This window comes from Chaetodon auriga, chromosome 10, assembly GCF_051107435.1.
Source record: "Chaetodon auriga isolate fChaAug3 chromosome 10, fChaAug3.hap1, whole genome shotgun sequence".
NCBI classification, from domain to species: Eukaryota; Metazoa; Chordata; class Actinopteri; order Chaetodontiformes; family Chaetodontidae; genus Chaetodon; species Chaetodon auriga.
The window spans coordinates 22,244,786-22,267,284 of NC_135083.1; the positions used below are offsets into that span (position 1 = coordinate 22,244,786).

At 41.9% G+C, this 22,499-nt stretch overlaps 1 protein-coding gene across 2 annotated transcripts in view; it reads left to right on the forward strand.

Annotated features, from left to right (window-relative positions):
- The window catches only part of LOC143326616 (plexin-A1-like), a 249,698-nt gene that overhangs the window by 213,893 nt on the left and 13,306 nt on the right, over positions 1-22,499 (forward strand). The window contains exons 21-29 of one of the 2 annotated variants that reach the window (XM_076740331.1): positions 4,035-4,177; positions 11,320-11,417; positions 12,145-12,303; positions 12,789-12,855; positions 17,617-17,763; positions 18,389-18,548; positions 18,872-18,975; positions 19,067-19,163; positions 21,414-21,604. In XM_076740331.1, the coding sequence (XP_076596446.1) occupies positions 4,035-4,177; positions 11,320-11,417; positions 12,145-12,303; positions 12,789-12,855; positions 17,617-17,763; positions 18,389-18,548; positions 18,872-18,975; positions 19,067-19,163; positions 21,414-21,604 (1,166 nt within the window). The remainder of the gene's footprint in view (positions 1-4,034; positions 4,178-11,319; positions 11,418-12,144; positions 12,304-12,788; positions 12,856-17,616; positions 17,764-18,388; positions 18,549-18,871; positions 18,976-19,066; positions 19,164-21,413; positions 21,605-22,499) is intronic. The other variant, XM_076740332.1, reaches the window with a different exon arrangement.

A 22,499-nucleotide genomic window follows, 5' to 3' on the forward strand; every position in this document is an offset into this window, starting at 1 on the left:
TTAGTTCAGGAGAGGTAATGTGGATGTTTCTCAAATGCTATATGACTGCGTGAAAGCAAACAAAATGCAAATGGCCTTTCAAACAAATTCCTGGACGAAGCAGTGTTTACATGCTAATGTAAGCACCCTCATCACTGTGGCTTCACTGCCCAGATTGTGTTGATTGAGGTCTTTTCTTTGTGTACTCAAATCAGAAACGCGTGAGGATTTTCCCAGCAAAGACCTGCCAGACACTGTTTAATGCAGCCAAAGTCATACTACAGCAGCAGGTGATAGGGAGACATTAAAGTATGTGAAAAAAAAAAAAAAAACCTGTATCATCAGTCAGTGTATTTCAAATATTTGGGGAAGTCTCGGCTGGAGCACATCATTTCATCAGACGCATTAGATGGCTGTGTGCTTCTCTGTCTTCCCTGGGTTGTTGGCTCTGTACACTGTAGGTATTTCTGATTGCTGTAGACAGGGATCATAATATATCACGGTATTAGTGTGATGTTATTTAAGAAAAAATATTCTCCCCGTTTTTCAAGTGAAACATCCTGAGCTCTCCAGTTGGCAAGAGGACCGAAGCTACGAAGCTATGTCTGTCTTCAAACTGTGGGGCACAGTGTCTTTGTGAAGCTGGAAAGGGGATTTTTGAAAACAATCATGAGGGTATTTTTAGTGAAAACATGCTTGCATAGTGCATTTTCATGATCTGAAAATAGGTAATCACTCAAAAAGCTATATCAAAGGCTGCATTGTGCCTTTTTCTGAAGTTTAACCAGTGAAAGACAGCTGGTGACACGCTACAGACAGCGTGTTTAATTGAGTCACTGTCTGACTCGTGTGCTACTGTTACACTACGTTTAGCATGTGATGAATAAACTTCAGTGTTTTCCTCTCACAAGTAAAAACCCTGACCAGGAGGAATGTTTCTTTTTTCTTGTTGCTCATATCATGTGATGATGATGTCTTTGCAGCTTGCTCAGAAGAATGTTCAGAAACCAAAGTAGCTCCATTCAGTATCTTTGAACTGCTTGTGGCCACAGTGGCTGGAGTTCAGCGAAACTATGTTAGACATATCTTGATGTATTATTTTCACAGACTTGCCTGCCGGTCAGAAGAATATTGTCTGCAGACATCATTTTTTGGTTGTTGGGAGGAAGTGGCTGGGTTCCTTTTTAAGCAGAACAGATTACCATTTGAGTGATAAATAAGAGCTTGATTAATGTGTCGAAGAGGAGACGAGAGTTTAGTTGACAGTGTCTGTATTTGAGTCATTTTCCTTTCTCTCCCCTCTCTTCTTCCTTCCTTCCTTCCTTCCTCACTCTGTCCTTTGTCTACATCTCCCCCTCTACTTTCCACCTCCTCTCAGCTCCGACCTGCTGAACTTTCCTTGGTCCTCGTCACTTACTGTTTGTCCTCTGACTTTTCTTTCCTCTCACCATCCTCATTTCTTTACCGTCTCATCTTCCATTCTTCTCCCTCTCTCCTGTCTTCTTTCTTTCTATCCTTTATCTTCCTTGCTCCCTCTCCTCTCCATCTCTCTTGTGGACCAAACAGTCCAATAACAGCTGGGAGAAATTATGCATGAAAACTCATCCGTCGCTCTCTTAATAATTATCCACTCATGCAATTAATTGACTTTCCTTTCCAGGAACTTTGTTTTCTGTCTCCTGCTTCTGCTTTTCTCACCCTGAGCTAGCTTTCCTTTTTATTTAATTGCATTTGAGTCTTTTTTTGACAAGGAAAGGTTGAGTTTGTCAGGACTAAGACACCAAGGAAGTTAACTACATTTTTTTTTTCTCAGCTCTGTCTTTCAATGAAATGTGGATTTTTTTCAATTTTTATCTTTATTTTTTCATTTAGTTATTTATTTGGATTCTGATATCAGGATTAATGTGCACCTAGAATGTTTCTAATCTAGACAATAAATTGTAGGGAAATTGCATGCTCTTTCAGCAGTACATAATAACAACTGTTACTGAAAGTAACTGAATTACTGATTCTGGATCTGTTATCATGCTTTAATGCAGGGGTGGGGAGCCTTTTCCTATCAAGGGCCAGTGTTTAAATTTTTATAACATCCTTTGAGGGCCATACTAAATTATTGGACACACATATCACACTAACCTCTGCTGTGATGGCTGGAACTCTGCTGTGAGGCGTCTGATGTCACATGGTAGTGATGATGATGATGATGATGATGATGATGATGATGATGATGCTGGTTAACAGGTTTGGGTCAGTCAGTCTGAAGTTGAACTGAGTCTTTTTGAGAGTCAGTTTTGAGAAGAATTGTCTCAAACACAAATGCAGACTTCACTGCACGTCTCCTCAGAATGGGGACATCCACAGGAGGCGCACACAGTTCATAGACCTCCAGCAGAGGGAGGTTGTTGTACCTGCAGCTTTGAGCTCATCGCTGCTTTGCAGTTCAATGACTTCATGCTGCAGGTTGTCAGGCTCATCAGCTGCCTCCACATTAAACAGCTAATACGTTCAGTCGCTTCTGTTTATCGTTCATGTCCTGAAACCTCTCACCAAACGCCTGAAGGAGTTTTCACTCTCACCAGCATGTTCAGATGTCACAGCAGCTTTTTGTTCTTGCAGAGTAGAAACATGCAGTGTTTCCTCTTTCCAGCTGAACTTTCACTTCAAATGATTTCTCATTTGAAAGCAGAGAGCTGAGAAGCTGCTGGAGCTTGAGGTTCAGCTCTGAGAGCTTATTGGTGATGTCCACCATGAAGGCCAAATCACACACTTGCTATCACTGAGTTTCCACGTCCAGTTTTACTTTCAGCTGCATGAATTCTTTGAGACAAAGCATCATTTTGGAACAATTTTACTCTGTCTGGCTCTAGCAGCTCCACAGCAGCAACAAGGCTCTCCTTCACTAATTCTCCTTCTGAATGAGGTTTCAGCTCACCACAGAACTTGCCCTCATAACACTGTCTCTGTCAGAATGTGGTCTGAAAGCTGCTTGTTGGGATCCCAAACTGAAGAGCAGAAGAGTGTGAACTTTATCAAAGCACATTGTCCTCACAGCTCATCCAGTTTAGCATGTTTTAGAGCTGTAATGATGCTCGTGATTGGCCTTTTTCATCACTGCAAGCTCATCCCCACAGACTAGGCACACTGGCTTGCCTTCAACAAAAAGAAGCAATATTTGTTCATTTCTCTTGGAAAGCACGACATTCCCCACCTACTATTCTTGACAGTCACCATGGAGCATAACCAACACGCACTTGTTGCATTCGGGGACCACTCAGAAGAATGTGTTTGTCTGCTATTTTATTTTATTGTAGAAAAAAGTAATTGCTGTTCCAAGATTTTTTATTCTTCGTTTCTAGTCTTGCCTTTCAGACCAGATCAAATGGTCTTGCATGCTTCTGTCTTTTCTATGTTTATTTATTTATTTATTGCCTTTGTGGGCCTCTTTCCTTATCTCACCTGACCTTTACCTCTCAGCGTCTTCTCTCTCCAGCCCTTTTTATAAGACCCAGACGCTCTACCTGAAATTATGCACTGTTTGCACTGTCTTTCTGTCTGTCTGCATTTCCCTCCCCTCTTTGTCTCCGGCAGGCTCCTCATCTGACCCATATATTGTGTGTCCAGTGCTGTGGTCTCAGTGTCATCCAAAATCTTGTGGTGTGATTGTTATATACACTGTCAGTCTTTGTAATTGTTGCCATGGGTTTAGCATAATGTCTGGGCATCATACAATAACTGATTTACTACCTGACCTTTTGCAGGCTGATAGCATCAAATTGGAAGAACTTGTCACTCTCTAATGTAGGCTCTGGGCACTGCTTTCTAAGGCCTAGGCCATATCCTGGTTTGCAATACCGGGGCCGGATTCACAAAAGAGATTTGTAAGAGCTGCTTACTCACAGATTGCAAATGGTCGTGACTCACAAATGATTGTCACTTGCACATTGCAGTTACATTTGCATATTTTGTTCCTACTGTTTTAAAAAAAAAAACTGTGCCATTCAACATGATTATTCACCATCCCATCTCTTTTTGTTCATTTGCATCTTTTTTCATAGCTTTTGCCGAGCTTCAGACAGACATCCATGAGCTGACCCAGGAGCTGGACGGAGCTGGGATCCCCTTCCTGGACTACCGCACTTATGCAATGAGGGTCCTGTTCCCAGGCATTGAGGACCACCCTGTGCTCAAGGAGATGGAGGTACTGGTCAGTACACCACCATCGAAGCTTGAAACTGAAACAGACTAACCATAAGTAATCGCTTTTTGAAGAATCAAGAACTAAGCTTTCGCACTAATAAACTCACATTAGAGGTAGAAACAGTAGCTGCTTATGCTAACTAGTTTTACAAGTAGTTCACATCTCTGCAAGATGTTCAGAGAAGTGTTTCTCAGATGTATTCTGAAAGTTGGATTTAATGGCATGAAAATGTCCTTCTGGCTTTTGCTGCTAAATGCCTTTGTAGTCATTATCCCATGACAGGTTTTCAAAGACAGGCCTCTCCAAAAGTCTGAGATGTGAGCCAAGAGGAACTCCAGTCATGTTTCACCTTAAAGCAATCACATAACCTATATTTTACCTACTTTGAGTTAATGTAGTCAGCTTGTCTCAATGAATGCAAATGACTTTTCAAGAGCCTGAGCATCGTCATTAGTTTGATCTCATGGGGGACAGATGCTCACCGTATTCTCTTGATGTCGGGAAGTGGAGTTTTAAAGTGAGGATTGCTGGAAATTGACTAAAAAGAAAGGTTATGCAAGAGATACCAGAAGATAAAGAGACGTGAAAAAGAGTGCATAGCACAGATGAAGCAGGAGATGAAGGTAAAGAGGATTAGAGGGAGAAATAAGATTCAGGGTTATTAGGATTGTTACTTGCATTATACATCACTGTTAAGTTATTAATTAAGCTAGTATATGCAACCACCTTGCCAGCACTGCCGAATGGAGATAGTGCACTCGATTTATAAAGACATTTTACCCCTGAGACCAAGGGAAGTAGAATTAATAGTATGTCAACATAAACTACTCTCCCCCAAAGCTAGAACCCAGAGAGCCAAGTTTGTAATCAGCACTATCATTAAGATGTAGAATCTGGTGCTGCTCCATTGGCTTTGATTGGAGCACTGACTTTTTGGAGTCGAGGAATAATTTGTTTGACCTTTTACAGCTTCATTTAATCGTTCCAATCCAGAAAGTGGATTTATATTCCTACAGAAGAAAAAACCCTGTAGGTGGTCTCATAGCTGCCATTTCTGCCTTTTTTTTGATTCTTTCTTGGTGATACAGCCTTAATTATTTTTGGCAAGAAGGAACGGTGGTGATTACATAAATGTGGCAGAATTATCTTTGGATATAGAAAAAGGCCTATTTTGTTGTCCAGCAGAGACTATTAAGATATACCTTAAGATTACTGGTAACGCAAAATTTGAAAGAATACGAAGTAATTAAAGAGTTTTGACCAGCAGGAATGTAGTCAGACGTACATCCACTTAAACTCCGTACTGCCCTTCCTTCTTTTTTGTGTTTCTGCTTTTGCTGACTCACTTCAAGCTTTGTGACATAATTCATTCTGGGCCTGGAGAGCAGAGGCATTTCATGGAATACAAATCTAGCCGAGAATCCGCTTATCATATCTAACTGCTTGAAGAGTTCGGTTTAGCTTTCAGTATTTATAAAGTTATGAATAACTCAAGTTCAAACATTTAATTCAGTTCTTAAATCACATTTTATTGTATGAGACACCAGAAACACGACAGCCTTCACTTGTTGCCAAATGAATGTTCACAACCTGTAGATACAGCCTGAAAATGAGATGAGGGGCATTAGCAACAGCCTACTTTTCATACTGTATCTTACTTTTCATGAGCTACTTGTTCTGAATACTGACAGCCGTGGGCGGGCTTCATTCTGTTTTACCGATTGGCCGCAATCTGAATCCAGACACCACTGTCTCTGTTAACAAAAGGCGCCTGCAATTGTAAAATGGGAAGTTGCTCATTTATTTTTTATTTCCAAAAATGTGGCTGAGGATATTTAATATGAAATCATCATTGTGCATATGTGTGTGTGTGTGTGTGTGTGTGTGTGTGTGTGTGTGTGTGTGTGTGCGCGCATGCTTTTTTTTTTTTTCATAGTAATGGTGGCTAAGGATCATGGGCAATGTAGCCTTCTGGTATCCAGGAGGAATAATTAAAACTGAGGGCCAACACATTAACCTATCATATTATTGAATTATCAAGGACACTTTGGTGTTTTTGTGATGAGGTGACTTTAAGATAAAATGGTTGACAAATGATTCAAATAATCTAACACAGATGTATGACAATCTCAATCTGTCACAGCTGATTGATGAGCCAACCAGAGCTAATTTTAGGGATCCTTCAAAACCAACACTGATAGATTGGATTCTGTTTTATAGAAGGGGCAGAATCACTGCCTCTTAAGTTTTGTGCTTGGCCTTGGTGACCACTGCCCTCTAGCCTGCCTTAGAAGTAGCAGACAGGAAAGATCAAGCTCTAGAAGTGCTATCAAAAGAAACTCCAAACAAATTTTAATGAACAGGTTTTCTCAGTAACCTTGCTGACAGTAATATACATCACACTTCTGAAATACCAGATGTAGAATTAACATTGGAATATTCCCCAAATGTATTACTTGCTATCATTGATAGATATGCACTTATTAAATAGCTCAGGGTTAAAGATAGATCAAGCCCCTGGTTCTCCACAGATTTGTCAGTGATGCTCAAGGCGGGGACAAAGCCTGGGCTCCGGCGAGGCGCTCTGGCGAAGCAGCCCGCTGGCTGACCTTAAGACAACTCCGAAATAAATGTGCGTCCTCCTTGAGCAAAGCAAAGGCCAATTATCACATAGAATTCATCTTTAGCTCTCTAACGAACCTGTCAACATTTTGGAAAGCATTAAATTAAATATAAACAAGTGCTCTATATATATTCCTTCTCATGTCATAGTTAATGACTGCTTAATACATAAGTAATCAGAGATTTGCAATTCTGTCAGCACATATTTTGTTGCTGCTGGGAATCAGTTTGATACGATGTCTCCTGGATCTGCTCTTAACAGTCAGCCGTTGGCCTGTGTGCCCTCCTTAAAGCGTACCTCTCAGTTCACCCTACAGGCATTCACTTCCTCTGCTGTTCGGGAGGCGCTTCAAGCTATCGATTGCAGGAAAGCAACTGGGGAGGATAAACTAGACCCTTACTTTTAAAGCCCTGTGCTCCATTCATTGCTGAACAAATCACATATCTGTTTAATCTCTCCATTCTACCGGAGTGATCCCTCAGGTCTGGAAACCTGCACATCTTGACCCACTGCATAATGGTGGTGACAGAAGAAATGATTTTAACGACTGTCGGCCAATTTCCAAACTGTCTTGTTCAGTCCCGGAGTGATTAATTAATAATCAGCTCAAATGATTCCTCTCATGAAATCAGTGTTAAATCCACAACAAGCTACATGGTACTGTAACTGCTGTTACTTTACAAATGATGCTGTATGTGCTGTTGAAAAAAGGGAAATCTGCCCTCTCTCTAGATTTAACAAGAAGAGCATTTGATACTATTGATCAGACTATGCCCCAGAGGCTATGTGATATTGCTTTTGACTCTAAGTCTTGTAAATGGTTTCAGGACTACCTGCTTCATACAGCAGAGGATGATTTTGGGAAATCATCCTTCTCTATTTTTATGACTGTCAATATTGAAGCACCATGTTCAAGGCACAATATTGAACCTTGAACCACAAAGTTAAGAAGTCACTTTAAAATTTCACATTGACACACTTGTCAGCAAACTTGTCGGGCAAGAAACTGGATATTTGTGGGGATAGAGCTAATTTTCTTCTGCTTGGTAAGAAGCAGATAATTGAGGCCATCTTCTTGTCTGTCGCGATATGGTGATGTAATGTATAGACTCGCCTCTTAAACCACTAGATTCAGTTCATCATCCGCCCTAACTTTCATTACTGGTGACAGTTACTCTGCTCATCGTGGCACCTTTATGAAAGGGTTGGGTGTGCATCTCCAACAGTAAGACATGACAGGCATTAGTTTTCATTTATTCATAAAATTCTTAATGGAAACACACCATCACCCAAAACTTCTTCATTAAACTGGTCCCACAGTCATTATTTGACCCATTCAAGTGGTTAACTAATGCTTGAAGTCCTGCATCCAAACACTGACTTTGAGAAAAACTGTTTTAGTTTTTGTACTGTGCACACTTTAAAACACAACAGGCATTCAAATTTTTACCAAGATTAACTAAAACAACCACAATTAGGTCAGTTTAAAACCATGATTAAAGGTATGTTTTCATTAGTGAATGATCACCTGGAAATAAGAAACGTGGTTTCAAATGAGCTTTTTATATCGACAGAGGCAGCAGGTCCCCCTCCACAGAGGCCGCCATGTTGCACCTCTGTGTTTCAACAGTAGCTGAGAATGGACAAACCAAACACTGTTTTTCCAACCACAGGTTCTCCTACACACATGGAAGGAGAGGGTGAGGCGAGGGTTATTCAGTTGGTTGCAGTCTGCAACTTTACCACTGGATGCCCTTAAATCCTGCACACTGCTCCTTAAAGATAGGCAGTTCTGATATCTGGGAACCGGACATAAGCTGCCTATCAGAACCCAGGCCTGCCCTGGACTGTTATTCTAAAGCCTTACATCTTTGTCATGCACAAGGTACAAGGACTAGTATTGGAAACTTGCTTGGTTTTGAGTCATTGGCGTTTTTCAAGTTTTATTATGTCAGTTATCAACCAGTCAGACTACAAGGTCATAAAACATCAATATCAACAAACATCAAAAGTTTTTGGCTTTTTTTTTTTTTTACCTAATCGAAATAAGGACTAGAGACACGACAAGGTGGGTAAAATGTCCCCTGATGGAAATTCCCAAAAGTGGAGTCCACCTTTAATTTGAGGCATCAGGGAGGCAGAGAGGGAAAGGGATCTTACGTTTTTTATAGTTATGTCTAGACTTCCTTCCCCTTCCCTCTGTATTTCCCCCAGGGGTTGCCGTTGTAATCCAATGGCCTGTGTAAACCAATGCTCCTAGCTTTATTGCTCTGTGTGACTGCTCTCAGCCCTAAGCTAGACAGCCACACTACACACTACTGACGCTTACACACACACACACACACACACACACACACACACACACGACATGCAGTACACATGAACAGTCTTGCAGATAACTTAATATACCTTTTCTATCTCCTTGAAATACAGTAAAGATTTCAGCGTGTGCAGTATCTACATGCATCTCCATCTGTCTCTCTTTCTCGTGCTCTTTTGCTCTCGCTCTTTCTTTTCAAACACATGGACGACACTCAGTATCCACCCTGGAGGCCCGAGAATCTCATTTAGCACTTTAGCGAGAGGCCCAGACACTTTATTATAGCACATTGGAGGAGAGAAAGAATAGATGTAACAGTGGTCCAAAAGCATGATGAGAGAGAAGGAGAGAGGTGGAAATGATGTATGTGTCGTTGTGAGAGACACACAAACACTAAGAGCAGGAGAAATTAAAATGGGGGGGAAAAAACCAATGATGTGAAACAGTAAACAATAAGTGCGAGGGAGAGAATTAGAGCGGCGAGGAAGACGGAGCAAGTGAGCGACAGAGAGGTGTCTTCAGGGGGTTTAGTGTGTTGTTGATGAGTAGTGACAGGTGCCAGCCAGTGGAACAAGCAGGGTGCACCTCTGTCACCAACCCTGACACACACATACAATCCTGCTATGACCCGACGCTTCTTCCTTCCTCTCCTTTTCTGTGTGACAGGAGAATCTCTCTCATGTTTGGCTGTTTCATGCCCGTCCGATTAGGCTTTAGACATTTTTTAGAAAGTTCCTTCAGCAGATATAAAGCCAGAGTTGTTGAAGTGTTATTAAAAGATTCAGTTAAGGGCTTTCAATTAATAGAACTGATAGTGAGTGGTGAATGTTACTGGAAAAGGTCTGAGCGATCAAAATAAATGTACATACATTAGTGTATTACAGAAGTCTAGTCTAGTAGTCAGTCTAATAAACAATAAGATTAAAACTTAAATCCCCAGACAAAGACAACTTGTTCATGAGTACATGAGTGGGTCAGGAACGGTGATTAACATTCTCGTCTCATCGATATTCAACTGGAGGATGCTTTGACCCATCCACCCCCTGATGTCAAGAAGGCAATTATGTCAAATTGTCTGCTAAAATCATCTGTAGAGCAACAGCTGAGAATCACTTAGACAGCAGCACACAGCGGTGCAGCGGGAGAGAGAGAGAGAGAGAGTAGCCAATCAGTCTTACCTTGCTGTTTACAAGCCAATCTCAGCTCATCATAGAGAGTGGAAAAAAAAATGTCTGAGTACAGAATGAGTGCCATGACTGCAGAATCAGAATCTACTTTTTTATATATATATATATATATATATATATATATATATATATATATATATAGCCTGTATGTTAATTGCAATTTTTATTTGATCCTTCAAACTGAAGGATTGTGATTTTTTTTAATCACGACACGCTAATCCTCCACATTTTCTCTGTTATAACTCCAGTAAGCATATATGCATAGCTGATGTCTTACCTTTTGATTGACACCTCACTTGACCAATTGTCCATTAAATAATATCTTCCATGTCCTATCCACAGCCAAGAATAGCCATTTATAGCATAAATATAAGTATCAATAGGCAAAATGTGAACATGGCGTGAGTATAAATACAGATATTTATCTGTTTTTCTGTATTGTTATTAGATTTTAATGAACTGAGATGAGTGTAAGACTTCATGCTGTGTCCTGTTGTGTTTTCCAGATAATAGATAAATAGATAAAGTCACACATACAGTCATCTGCAGGCATCTATTTGCAAAAAAATATTCAGGCTGAAATGAAGACCTTCTACTTCAGTGTGTTCAAACCTCTATTACTCGATGCCAGGAGCACTTACAGTGATTCTGACTGCTATTGTGCAAAGAGACCAAAATCATGCATGTACTCCAAATGGTTCAAGAACAGTTTTCAGTTTAGTGCAGGTATGCCTTAGATCGCCGTTTTAGGCTAATTTTACAGCAATGATTGAGATTTAACATCAGCTCAGAGAAACGTTCCTCCTTTAGAAGATGAATGTGAAAACAGCCTTCAATTGTCAAACTGTTTGCTCATCATTCTGCATAGTGAAGGCCAAACATATAAATGATAATAAGCAAAACACAGACGAGTCACTGCTCATTTGAACAACATGGAGTTTCTTGTCCTTATATGTAGAAAATTGCTTTTGAGTGCCGTTAATCTTTTTTCTGTCGCTGTGTCTTCCTTCAGGTTCAGGCGAATGTTGAGAAGGCACTGACGCTGTTTGGCCAGCTGCTGACGAAGAAGCACTTCCTCCTGACGTTCATACGCACCCTGGAGGCTCAGAGGTGTCTGTCTTTCTTTAGTCACTTACTGCTCGAGCGTATGTTTTTGTTTTGTAGTATATGAGTACAAAAGGGATTTCCACTATAAAAACAGTGTCGACCATTTTTGAAATAACTAAAGAGCAAAATGAAATTATGTAATATCATTCAAGAGCCTGCCATCAATGGGAACGGGTTCCAGTAAAAGCAGGAAGGTCTTCACGATAGCAGAGATGAGACGAGAGATGAGAGACTGCTCGTTTATTTCAGGTTGACAACTACTTAAAGCTATCAAAGTTCCCCTGTGGAATCTATGGTGCACTCATTGCGCTATGCTGTGGGCGTAATGCTGCCTTTTGTTAGGAATAAATATTGTAATTACATTTTTGGATAATAGGTTTCAGACAACAGAAAGTTCTCTTGGGGAATTATTTGTCTTCATGAAAGCGTGCTTTTATTACCTATTTAATTTGACAAATGTGACACCAAAGGCTGTGCTGGATTACAATAGGAAAGGCAAACTGATAAACAGAATAAGTTTTTAGCAGCTCCAAAATTGCCGTAAAGCACTTAGCCAAATGGTTTATGGCAAAACAGAGTTTGATTAAGATTGCATTAATATTTTAGATGAACAGTTAGGAGGTTAATGGTGCACATGCATTTTGAGGAACAGTGACTCAACAAAAACTGGGGATATCGTTTGTGAAATATTTATGTTGAGCCTTATTGTCGAGTTTATGTGTATTTCCAGGTCATTTTCAATGCGCGACCGAGGCAACGTAGCGTCTCTGATCATGACGGCCCTGCAGGGGGAGATGGAGTACGCCACCGGAGTCCTGAAACAGCTGCTGTCAGACCTGATAGACAGAAACCTGGAGAGCAAAAATCATCCCAAGCTGCTGCTCAGGAGGTGAGGAAGATGTGGAGAGATGTTGCACAGCCAGAGACAACATCATGCAGGAATCAGCTTTTATCGTCATATTTCAGAACTTAGAAACGGTCGTTGATTGAATTGGATCTCTTAGTTTGTTTCTCAAGTTCTCTAAACTCGTACGTTTAAGGCAGCAGGGGAACTCTGGTTTTTCTTAAAGTGTTTTACAGTGAAGAAGGACTAATAGATGAGCGCAGAGGCGAAAAAGACATGAGAGATGCCATTAGGATGAAATAAACCAGCCAAACACAAAGATATCACATAAATAAGTTGGTGGTCCCACCAGCTAAAACTACCTATAATCAATACAAAATGGTGGAGATCATCCAAGGAACTTACTCAGAAACGATGTTCCCTGAAATGTCCAAGCGAATTGTTTTCATAAAGGTGTTGCTCCATAAACTGCTTTGAGCTTTTGTAATGTCCCTTTTTGAACGTTGTGTTGTTTTTCCTCTGTGTGTCAGAACGGAGTCTGTCGCTGAGAAGATGCTGACCAACTGGTTTACATTCCTCTTGTATAAGTTCCTCAAGGTAAGCCCCAACAACAAGGCATGATGATATAGTATCCTTATATCTTTTAAACACTGATTAATAGCAATCATCTGAAGTGGATTTATCCTGTGCGCTGTTTTAAATGCTTTATACTGGCTGTGTGTTAGAGTTTTATGAAATGCCTCTGGCTTGTATTATTTCCCCATTGCATTTATCTCACTGTGGTTATTAAAAGGGTTTTCCTGTTTCAGCCACATATTTTCTTGCCTTGCCAGTGCAGTATATGTACAGTAAATCATCAAAGCCTCCCAGCAGCACGTCTCGACTGTTTGAATGTCCTTTTTTTAGTCCACAGATCCTCTCCACTCTGATAATTTCATTGTTGTAGCCGACGCGTCCTCTTCACTGATCCTTATGTCGTTCTCTTAGCTCACATCTTCTCTTCCTCTGATCTCTCTTTCATCATGTGGTGTGGTTTCTGTTGTCATTATTCCGCTGTCAGTCTGCTCTTTGCCTTAAGGTCATTTGCCTCACCAGGGGGTGCGATGTCCTCACGCGCCCCCCTCCCTTTTCCTTCATGCTCGCGGTCCCTCGTCCCCTCTTCCCGTCTCTCACTTTCACAGAGCCTGTGTAAAGAGAGTGAGTCCAGTCAGAAAATGTTTTCTGATGTTTCTCTGGCTCTTCTTCGAGCTTCTCTTCCCCTCCTCACGCTCTAATTGCAAACTGTAAGACCTGAAGTTGTCATCATATGCCATTATAGCCCTAATCACATGAGTGCAATGTGGTAATTATTAAAGTCACATGGTAAGCAAAAAAATGTCGGGAGTTGAGTACTTTTAGGAGAATCTGCACAGAAGATGGCATTAAATTGGTTGTAATTGTATACATAGCATAATTATAATGCATTCATTTATAATGTGCTCACAATGTATCGAAGTACACCAAAACTGAGACTTGGATCCTTTCTGCTTTTCTATTTATTTACAGAGAAAATAATGAATGTAAAACATCCCTGACTTGTGCATTGCTGATTTATAGTTTCTGATTGTTAGTGATTTAGGAATCTAAGCCTATTTTCTCTGTACAGCAAGAGCCATCATTATATTTCTAAAATGTAAATGTCACATTACAATTAGGGAGCCTTAATGAAGCCACTATATGGAGTAAAGGCAAATTCTGTAGACAAGCATGCAGCGGCTGAGCGAGGAAGGCGAAGGCTGAAGCGAAAGCACAACGGTGTGATGTATGCTCACTCCGTCTCGTTAGCAGCTGCCCACCTAATTGGCCCAGATGCTAACGAGGTTCTTAAAGCGTGTGGTGGCGGAACGAGGAAAGCAAGAGAGAGGGGAATGGTTGGCAGAAGAGGTGGGAAGGAGGAGGAGAAAGGGGTTAGAGGTGGGTATCAGAGGTGTTGGGGAGAGGGGAGAAGATTAGGGGGACATGACAATTATGAGTTCAGAAGAGTAAAGGAAAAGGATGAAGAGGGAAAGGGGAGGAGAGGCAGGAAGGAGGTAGGAGATAAAGGACAAAAGGCATCGTAGTGTAAGCGATGTAAAAAGAGGAGAGAAAAAGGAGGAGGAGCGGAGGGAATTCATGTAATAAAGAAAGGGTGAAATAAATTAAGACAAGGACATATATTGTTAGCAGGAAGGTAGAAAGGGACAGTGAGGGACAACCTAAAAAGGACAAATCGTCATTCATCCACGTTTTCTAGCACAAATTCATCAGATGTTGTTTTTGTCATTCTGTCCAGAACATTGGGAACATTAGCTTGTAAGTAGCACACATGTGGTCGCTCAGCTCTGCTCAAATGGTGAGATGAGTGGAAGAGGTGAAGGAGGGAATAGAGTAAGGTCCAACGAGAAGAACTGTCCAATGGCCTGGAGCCAGTAAAAACAATCACCACGCTGCCCAATTAGGCAAGTGCTCGGAAAAGCAAACAAAACAAAACAAAAAAGCATGTCTTCTAAATAATTTTGCAGATATTTCCTTGCTTGTCGCTAAGGCTCACTTCACTTTGCCCTGCCTGTGTCTGTCCTCGCGTGAATATGAGTTGAGCATGCGGCATGAAGACAAACACAGGCAGACTTGTCCCAAAAAAGAATTTTCATAATGTCGAGGAGAAATACAGTTGGGTTGAGAATGATGACCACAACTGGTAGCTACTATCCCAACATCTGATGTGACGTATAATTCACGGCCTTAACCTGGTAAAGCTCATTAACCTCAATAGATTAGCATCATATACAGAATCAAAAGTTGCTACAAGAAAAACACACTTACTGTGTGAATTTGAGAGAGAGGACGATGAAATAACAGTAAGAGGTCGAGGAATGGTATTACAGGCAGACAGAAGGGGAAAAAAGTGTGTTAGAAAGAAAAGGCGAGTTGAGAAGTGTGCATGAAGGTGAGACAGATGAATTAGTACTTCCCCTGTTCTCATCAGGACCTCATGAATCTCCAGCAAACACACACACACACACACAGACACACTGTCTGAAGTATCTCCCTGAGCACCGCACGACCGATCATTAAGCTCTCGTCAGGATGAGTATTGGCCGTGATGTGTCCTCTCTCTCCCCTCTAAACTGCTGCTGCTGCTTCAGTCAGGAGTGTTTTCTTTGGGCCCGAGTGATGACTAATGACACTATTGATTGACAAGTGCCTTTGATAGAGGGGTGAGTGGGAAACATATTTATAACATCTGTGTCCGGTCGCATAACCTCTGACGTGTAAACGATGGGAGACAACTTCAGAGGTTTATGTAACATTGCTTTGAGTCTGTCCTCGAGACAGAAAGAGAAAGAAAGAGATCACTTAGGGTTCATGCGCCAGTCGTGATTTTTACATCTGATTTCTAAAAATTCAGTAGCTGTATCGAAGCATCTGCATCATCCAGGCTGGTTTCAGACTGCCACGACTTAACTCAATTCACGTCACTCACGTGCCTGCATATGCGGATGGTGCTGTGTTTGATTGGAAAGGAAACCTGCTTACTTATGGACCTAAAATCCACATTAGAGATCTACTGCTCTGGGGTTTGGTTTTTTTGCATGCCGAGAGAGAGAGAGAGAGGAGAATCTTGGCATGTCAACCTACATTTTACACACATTTCACATATGGCCTCAGAAACAGCCTGCATTTGTTAAAGAATGTCCTGAATAGTTTAACTAAAGTGGAAAATTTCTGCCACTAGACACAGATGGGGATATTTGCTCAGGGTTTGTGGCCCTTTTTCAGGCGCTTAACAGTCAAATTGCATTTATCCTTATTTACTAAAAGACCACACTGAGTTTTTATGCCAGTAAAACGGAGGAAAAGCGGCACAGTCTGGTCTCATGCAACGTGTATTTAAAGGCGTTTTTAGAGCCGCAAAATGTGGGAGGAGGGCAAGGGAATTAATACAGAAAGCTGCAACACCCGGAAACTGACGACTGCTGCGGAGAAAGTTTGATCTGAAACGTCATGTCTGGGAAAAAGAGGTGTAAAATCTGTGTTATACTGACACATAAGGAGGGTGAGAGACTACAGTGAGTGAGAGAAAAATATGTCGCATGTGTTGTGCTGAGCTTTCTACATGTCATGTTCCACATGATTTTTACCGCAGTGGCCTCCTGCTTATTTTACTGACTTTTAATGCTTCACTACAGCTCAGTGCGATATGATTGAAGCAGCAGTAATACTTTAAGTAAGCAATAATCTAGTCAAAGTAATTCAGTCATTGATGTTGAGCTGAAAACGTCAGGCTGTTTGGTGCAGCGTTCCTCTTGTGGGATAAATGCACACTTGCAGTTCCAAAAATGTTTTCTCTTCCACCAATATCCCAAGTTCAGTGTTACTGTTTTCACCATATGTTTTTGGTTGGACCCAAAGATGCAGACCAGAGAGAAGGTTAGAAAAAGAACACAATTTTTTAACAATAAATAATGTAGAACAAAAGGCGCACTTAAAAGGAGTGGAAAAAAAACTAAGGGAGCTCCGTTGCGACGGGTCTGAGGCAAGGCACACGCTGACACGGCAGGCAGGCAAAATAATGGAACACACGATCACGCCAGGAGTCAGGAATCAGGACTCAGGAGAAAAGATTCAGGAACAATCCAGCAACAGGTAGGAGAGAGCTCTCCCCTTTCAACCTGTGCCTAATTTGCGCTCCTGAGAAGGCAGAGCTGGCCAGGTGTAGCGACACACCCAACTAGACAGACAGACAAAATCTACACAGAACAGACAAGTCTGCAAGATCATAACATTCAGCAGCAGAAACACTTAAGTTCTCTGCTCTTCATGGTTTTCTGGACATGCCAAACCCGCTCGTAATTTGACCTTATTTAAGGACACTACGTGCAGATCAGATAAACTGTGGATGGGCTTATTTATGCTGGTAGTCGAAGTAACTTCCAGGCTCAAACAATTGTGGAGACGTTCATTTTGATTTGCAACAGCCTTAAAGAGTTGTCAGTCGAGCAGATATAGATGTTTTCATGAACTGGCTTTAAGTCAAATCACTGAGTTATCATGTGGATATATTGCGGTGTACTGCTATTAAGCACATTTTTACTGTATTTTCCCCAACCAGAAAGCTAAAACCGCAAGATTGAATGGTATGAGACGATTCATGGGATTCAAAGGGAAAAAAAAACATTCTACATTTTTGCTGGATTTTCTTAAATTTTTTCTTTTTGTTGTGAATTATGGGGCGATTTTCCCTCTAACAATTATTTAAATGAAAGACTGTGAAAAAGGAGAATCAGGTTTTGGTTGAACTGCTGGCAACTCCTCTCTTCCTGTGTTCTTCCTCATCAGGAGTGTGCTGGGGAGCCGCTGTTCATGCTTTACTGTGCCATCAAGCAGCAGATGGAGAAGGGACCCATAGACGCCATCACAGGAGAAGCCCGCTACTCCCTCAGCGAGGACAAGCTCATCAGGCAGCAGATTGACTACAAAACACTGGTCAGTAAATTTATCGTGTCTTGAGGCTTGTCTGCTTTGCTCTCAATCTCTTGGTGGGTCGTTAAGCTTTAGTCACATTTGACAATGATGCAAATTTTAAAGCAAGCTCTAACTAATCATTAGCTGAAATGTGGCAGCCGCCGTTTGCTTAATTGGTCAGGAGTCTGCTGTGGGGAAGGATTTCTTCCAGGGTGAGCACGGAGCTTCAGCATCACTCGTGTTTGGAGGGAGAACGTGATCTGGCCGTGAACCGGCCCAACTACTGCCCAGTGTTAATCACATTCTCTCTCCAAACAAAGCACTTCAGGGTTGGATTGGAAACATACAGACAGACCTACATGTCCACAGGATCTACTTCAGTTGTTTTGCACCTAAGTGCAAGTGCTGAGTTATTACAGCCCCAAACTGAAAGGGCTAGGAAAATGTCCAAGTTTTAAAATAGCTGCTGCAAACAAACTAGATGTGAAAATGCTGTCGGGTACAGTCAAATGCACCTAAACAATGATCCAGACAATCGTCCAAACATCTCTAATCTAGTTGGCGGTGTTCTTGCAGTGTCCCTGCTTAAGCCTGATTTCTGTTGTCTGTTTCCATTTCCCTTTGTGTCCACCTGTTTTTCTGCCAGACTTTGCACTGTGTAAACCCAGAGAATGAGAATGCCCCCGAGGTGACGGTCAAGTGTCTGAACTGTGACACCATCACTCAGGTCAAAGAGAAGCTGCTCGATGCTGTTTACAAGGGCAGCCCCTATTCACAGAGGCCCAAAGCGTCTGATATGGACCTGGGTAAGACACAGTACTGTACGTGCTTGCATATTCTGTTTGATAACTGGATCAGACATGCACAGTTGTCAAGAGAGCTCAGCCAACCACATCTCTACAGAAACACTGCGACTTGTGTACAGTTCAAGTTTTTGCTATTTTCTTGTACAGTAACCTGAGCAAAGGTGGGTTTTTCCAGGGATCACGATAGCACTTGAACACTGAAAAGTGAAAGACAAACCTTAGCATTCAGAAACAAATAAAATTATATCTGACCTCCCTGCAAGATGTTCCAAAAGACTAAATCAAACACACTTGTCCCCTCTTCCCCTCCCCTCTTTCTGAAGAATGGCGTCAAGGTCGCATGGCCAGAATCATTCTGCAGGATGAAGATGTGACAACGAAGATCGACAACGACTGGAAAAGACTCAACACGCTGGCTCACTATCAGGTACAGGAGGGCAGGAAACAGGTGCAAGCGAGAGTCGACAGCAAAGGCGGATTCATACGCTGAGTGTTTTGATGTGTGTTTTGATGTGCAGGTAACAGATGGCTCAGTGATCGCCCTGGTGCCAAAGCAGAACTCTGCGTATAACATCTCCAACTCCTCCACCTTCACCAAGAGCCTCAGCAGATACGGTACGATTCCCATTCTCCTCTTGGATGCTATTTAAAGCCTTCTGTCGATGGTTCAATCTCTCCAACTGCCTACCTCCCCCCACAACCTCGAACTCTTTCATTCTCTCTTTCTCTTTGTTTATTGTGGCCATGATTGGGCTCCATTGGTTTGGGGGTGGGGGGGTGGTTCACCTCACTCCTTGTGAGTAGCAATCCTTTTTATCCATTGCTATCAGCCCAGGCCAAGGCCATTCCACGGCTATTTCCAAGCAGTCTATAAATGACAGGCATTAAAGCAGACACCTTGATCCCCAGCTGACAGAGTGAGAGAGAGAAAGAGAGAGGACACCTGGCAGTCAGCAATAGATGGAGGCCTGGCATCAATATGGTTTACTTCAGTGGTAAATTAAACTATGTAGAGGATAAATTACTCTGTAGTGAAAAACTGGACCCTCTGACACAAAGTGGGCGGTGAGCCTCAGGTATGCACAGCTGTTACCGCTGCGACTGATCTGCTGTAGATTCACAGCAACCTGGAGCTTTTCTGAAACTACACACAGCAATTTTAGGTTGGAGTGCACGTGGAATATATGTAATATAACACTTTAACATAACATCACTCCATTGTGCACGTTTGGAATCATGTTTCAGTTGTATGTTGTGCGCTTTTATCCAGCGAGGGCAGATTCTGAAGACCATAGTGGTACCTGAAAATAGTAGGAGAGTGAGACCTCTGCTTTTTGCTCTAACACAGTCATCAAATAGCGAAGTGGTGGTCTTCAGCAAAATGGGTAATATTCTATTTTCATCACTATTCGACTCACCAGAGAGGTCAGGACAATGACAGTGTGTGACTATTTTCACCACTCCCCATAAGGCATGGACGTTGACTTGGGTGTCTTGCCACCTGATAATAAATATTATCTCTCTTTTTAGCTCTGTTTTGCTCTCCACCAACTGATGAGAAAAGACGTTTCTTGTCTGTCTGCTGTTTGGTGTCAGCCAGATACCAAAACAATCAACTGAAAGACACTAAAAACCTTTGTGGACATGAGGAGAACTGCAGTCGAGTGATAATTCTCCGTGGATTCAAGCAGCCACGAGCAGTCATATGATTGATTGATTATAGCCATTCTAAGTCCTATCTCACAGCAAATAGCTTTGATTCCGAAGTTGATCTATGTGGAGGCATCTCTAATTGCATAAGAGTGGAAACTTTTGAATCAGTGCATCACACAACACATACACTGTATTGAATTAGTGAAGTGGAAATGTAATTGAGGAAATTACATTTCTGAAATCAAAGGGTTCGTTTTCATGAGTCATCTCACCATGCTAAAAGTCACAGCTGCAGCGACTTACTTAACAAGAAATACATCAAAAACAGTGCGTGTTTGCGTGTTCATGCTTGCTTTATAGCTTGATTGTGAACATGTGGGTGTGTGCTTGTGCATGGATGTGTGTGTGTGTGTGTGCGTGCGTATGTGTGTCGAAGGGCGTGTTTTTTGAACATGGGTAAATGTTGACCACCAGTGGCCATGATGAGTTTGGAATCAAAGCCACTCAGCACCCTGCCGGCAAAAGCAACAACAACCCCACTCAGCCTCTTTCACTCCTCTATCCCGTGCTCTCCCATTACTCTCCATTTCACCCCTCTCTCCTGACCTTTTTGTCTCTCTCTCCATTTCGCCCACCCACCCCCTTTTCCTGTCATCTCTCCTCTCTTCTCCCCACTCCACCCTTTCACCAAACATAAAGGAATTGCAACATGCATCAGCAGCTCTCTCTTTTATCTCTCCACCTCTTCTATCCATCCTTCTTCCCCCAGGAGGAACAGCTCCTCTGCAGATAGTCCTCTCCCTCCTGTGCACCTCACCTCCCTGGTTGCTCTCCCCCTCTCCATCCTAAATGGAACAGTCGTAGATATGCATCTCCTTGCTTCGCTCTAATCAACTTTGACACTCACGCCATGAATAATGAAACAGACATAGATGACAGAGAATGGGGGGGGGGAGGGGGAGTGTGAGTCACAGTCTGAGAGAGAAAAATTAAAGAAATACTCTGATTTTTTGGTGATTATTGGTTTATTCGTTGACGTTCCTGTGAATCTGCATGGATCCAGGAGGAGAGTAATGGGCTGCAATAATTGCTGGTTTCTAAAAACAAACAAAAAAAAAGAAAAGGGAAATCACTCTTTTTTCTTGTTCACTGAATCACAGAGCAATCAGACTTATTCCTTCCAATAATTCTGTCTTGTGTTTCTGGTTATAGAAAGTATGCTGAGGACAGCCAGTAGTCCAGACAGTCTACGATCCCGAACACCCATGATCACCCCTGACCTGGAGAGTGGAACCAAACTGTGGCATCTGGTGAAGAACCACGACCACTCGGACCAGAGGGAGGGTGACCGAGGCAGCAAGATGGTCTCTGAGATATACCTGACCAGGCTGCTAGCTACAAAAGTAAGGCAAAGAGGAGTAAACTACACACCAGTGTTTTAAAAGTTGATTCAAATCAGGATGTAAAAACTCTCGAACAGCACTCAGGACCATTGGGGGACAGTAAAACTCACCAATGAAACTCAGACTAATGGAATCTTTTCAACATTATCAGCTATTTAAAGCTGAGTGATCCACCTCACCTATTTAATGGTAGTGGAAATATGCAGGTCGTCGATGTATTAAATCACATCATCAAAATTCAAAGCATTCCTAAATCAGGCAAATGTATACACATTTTACATTTACAGTCCTTCATTTGATGCTTGTGTCCCAAGTGCCGTCCAGAAGAGGCACATTTCAAGCCACAGTAACTCAAGGAGAGGCCAAGTAGCATGAAGTAACACATAAGTATACAGCAAATAAATAGAAAGGTTTTTTTTCTTGACAGAGAGATAGAGAGGTTTCATTAGGTGAGTAGTTGCTCTCAGAAGAGTGCTCTCAAATTGAGTTTGCTAAGTCATTCTAACATAGGAGAAGAGTTTGGGTTGAGATATCTTGCCTCACAGTGATGGTAGAACTAGTTGTGGTTCACTTGCAGATCATGGTGAATGAGAAGTCTCACAAACCTGAATGGAGTTCAGGTAGTCAGGTGACATGCAAGTGGCCAGTCTGTAGATAAGCACTTGAACTTAAAGCGAGCAGCAGGAGGGAGGCAGTGGAGGCCAATGAACAGTGAACCGAACTGAAGACCAGACTTCCAGCCACATGGTGAGAGATAACCAGTGCTTGTACAAGGAGCTGAGCAGCAAATTCAGTCAGATAAGACCTCGTCTTTCTGATGTTATTTATGTGAAGCACTATGATTCAGTGGCAGACAATATATGCTTAGTTAAAGTTCATCAATCATTATGCCCAG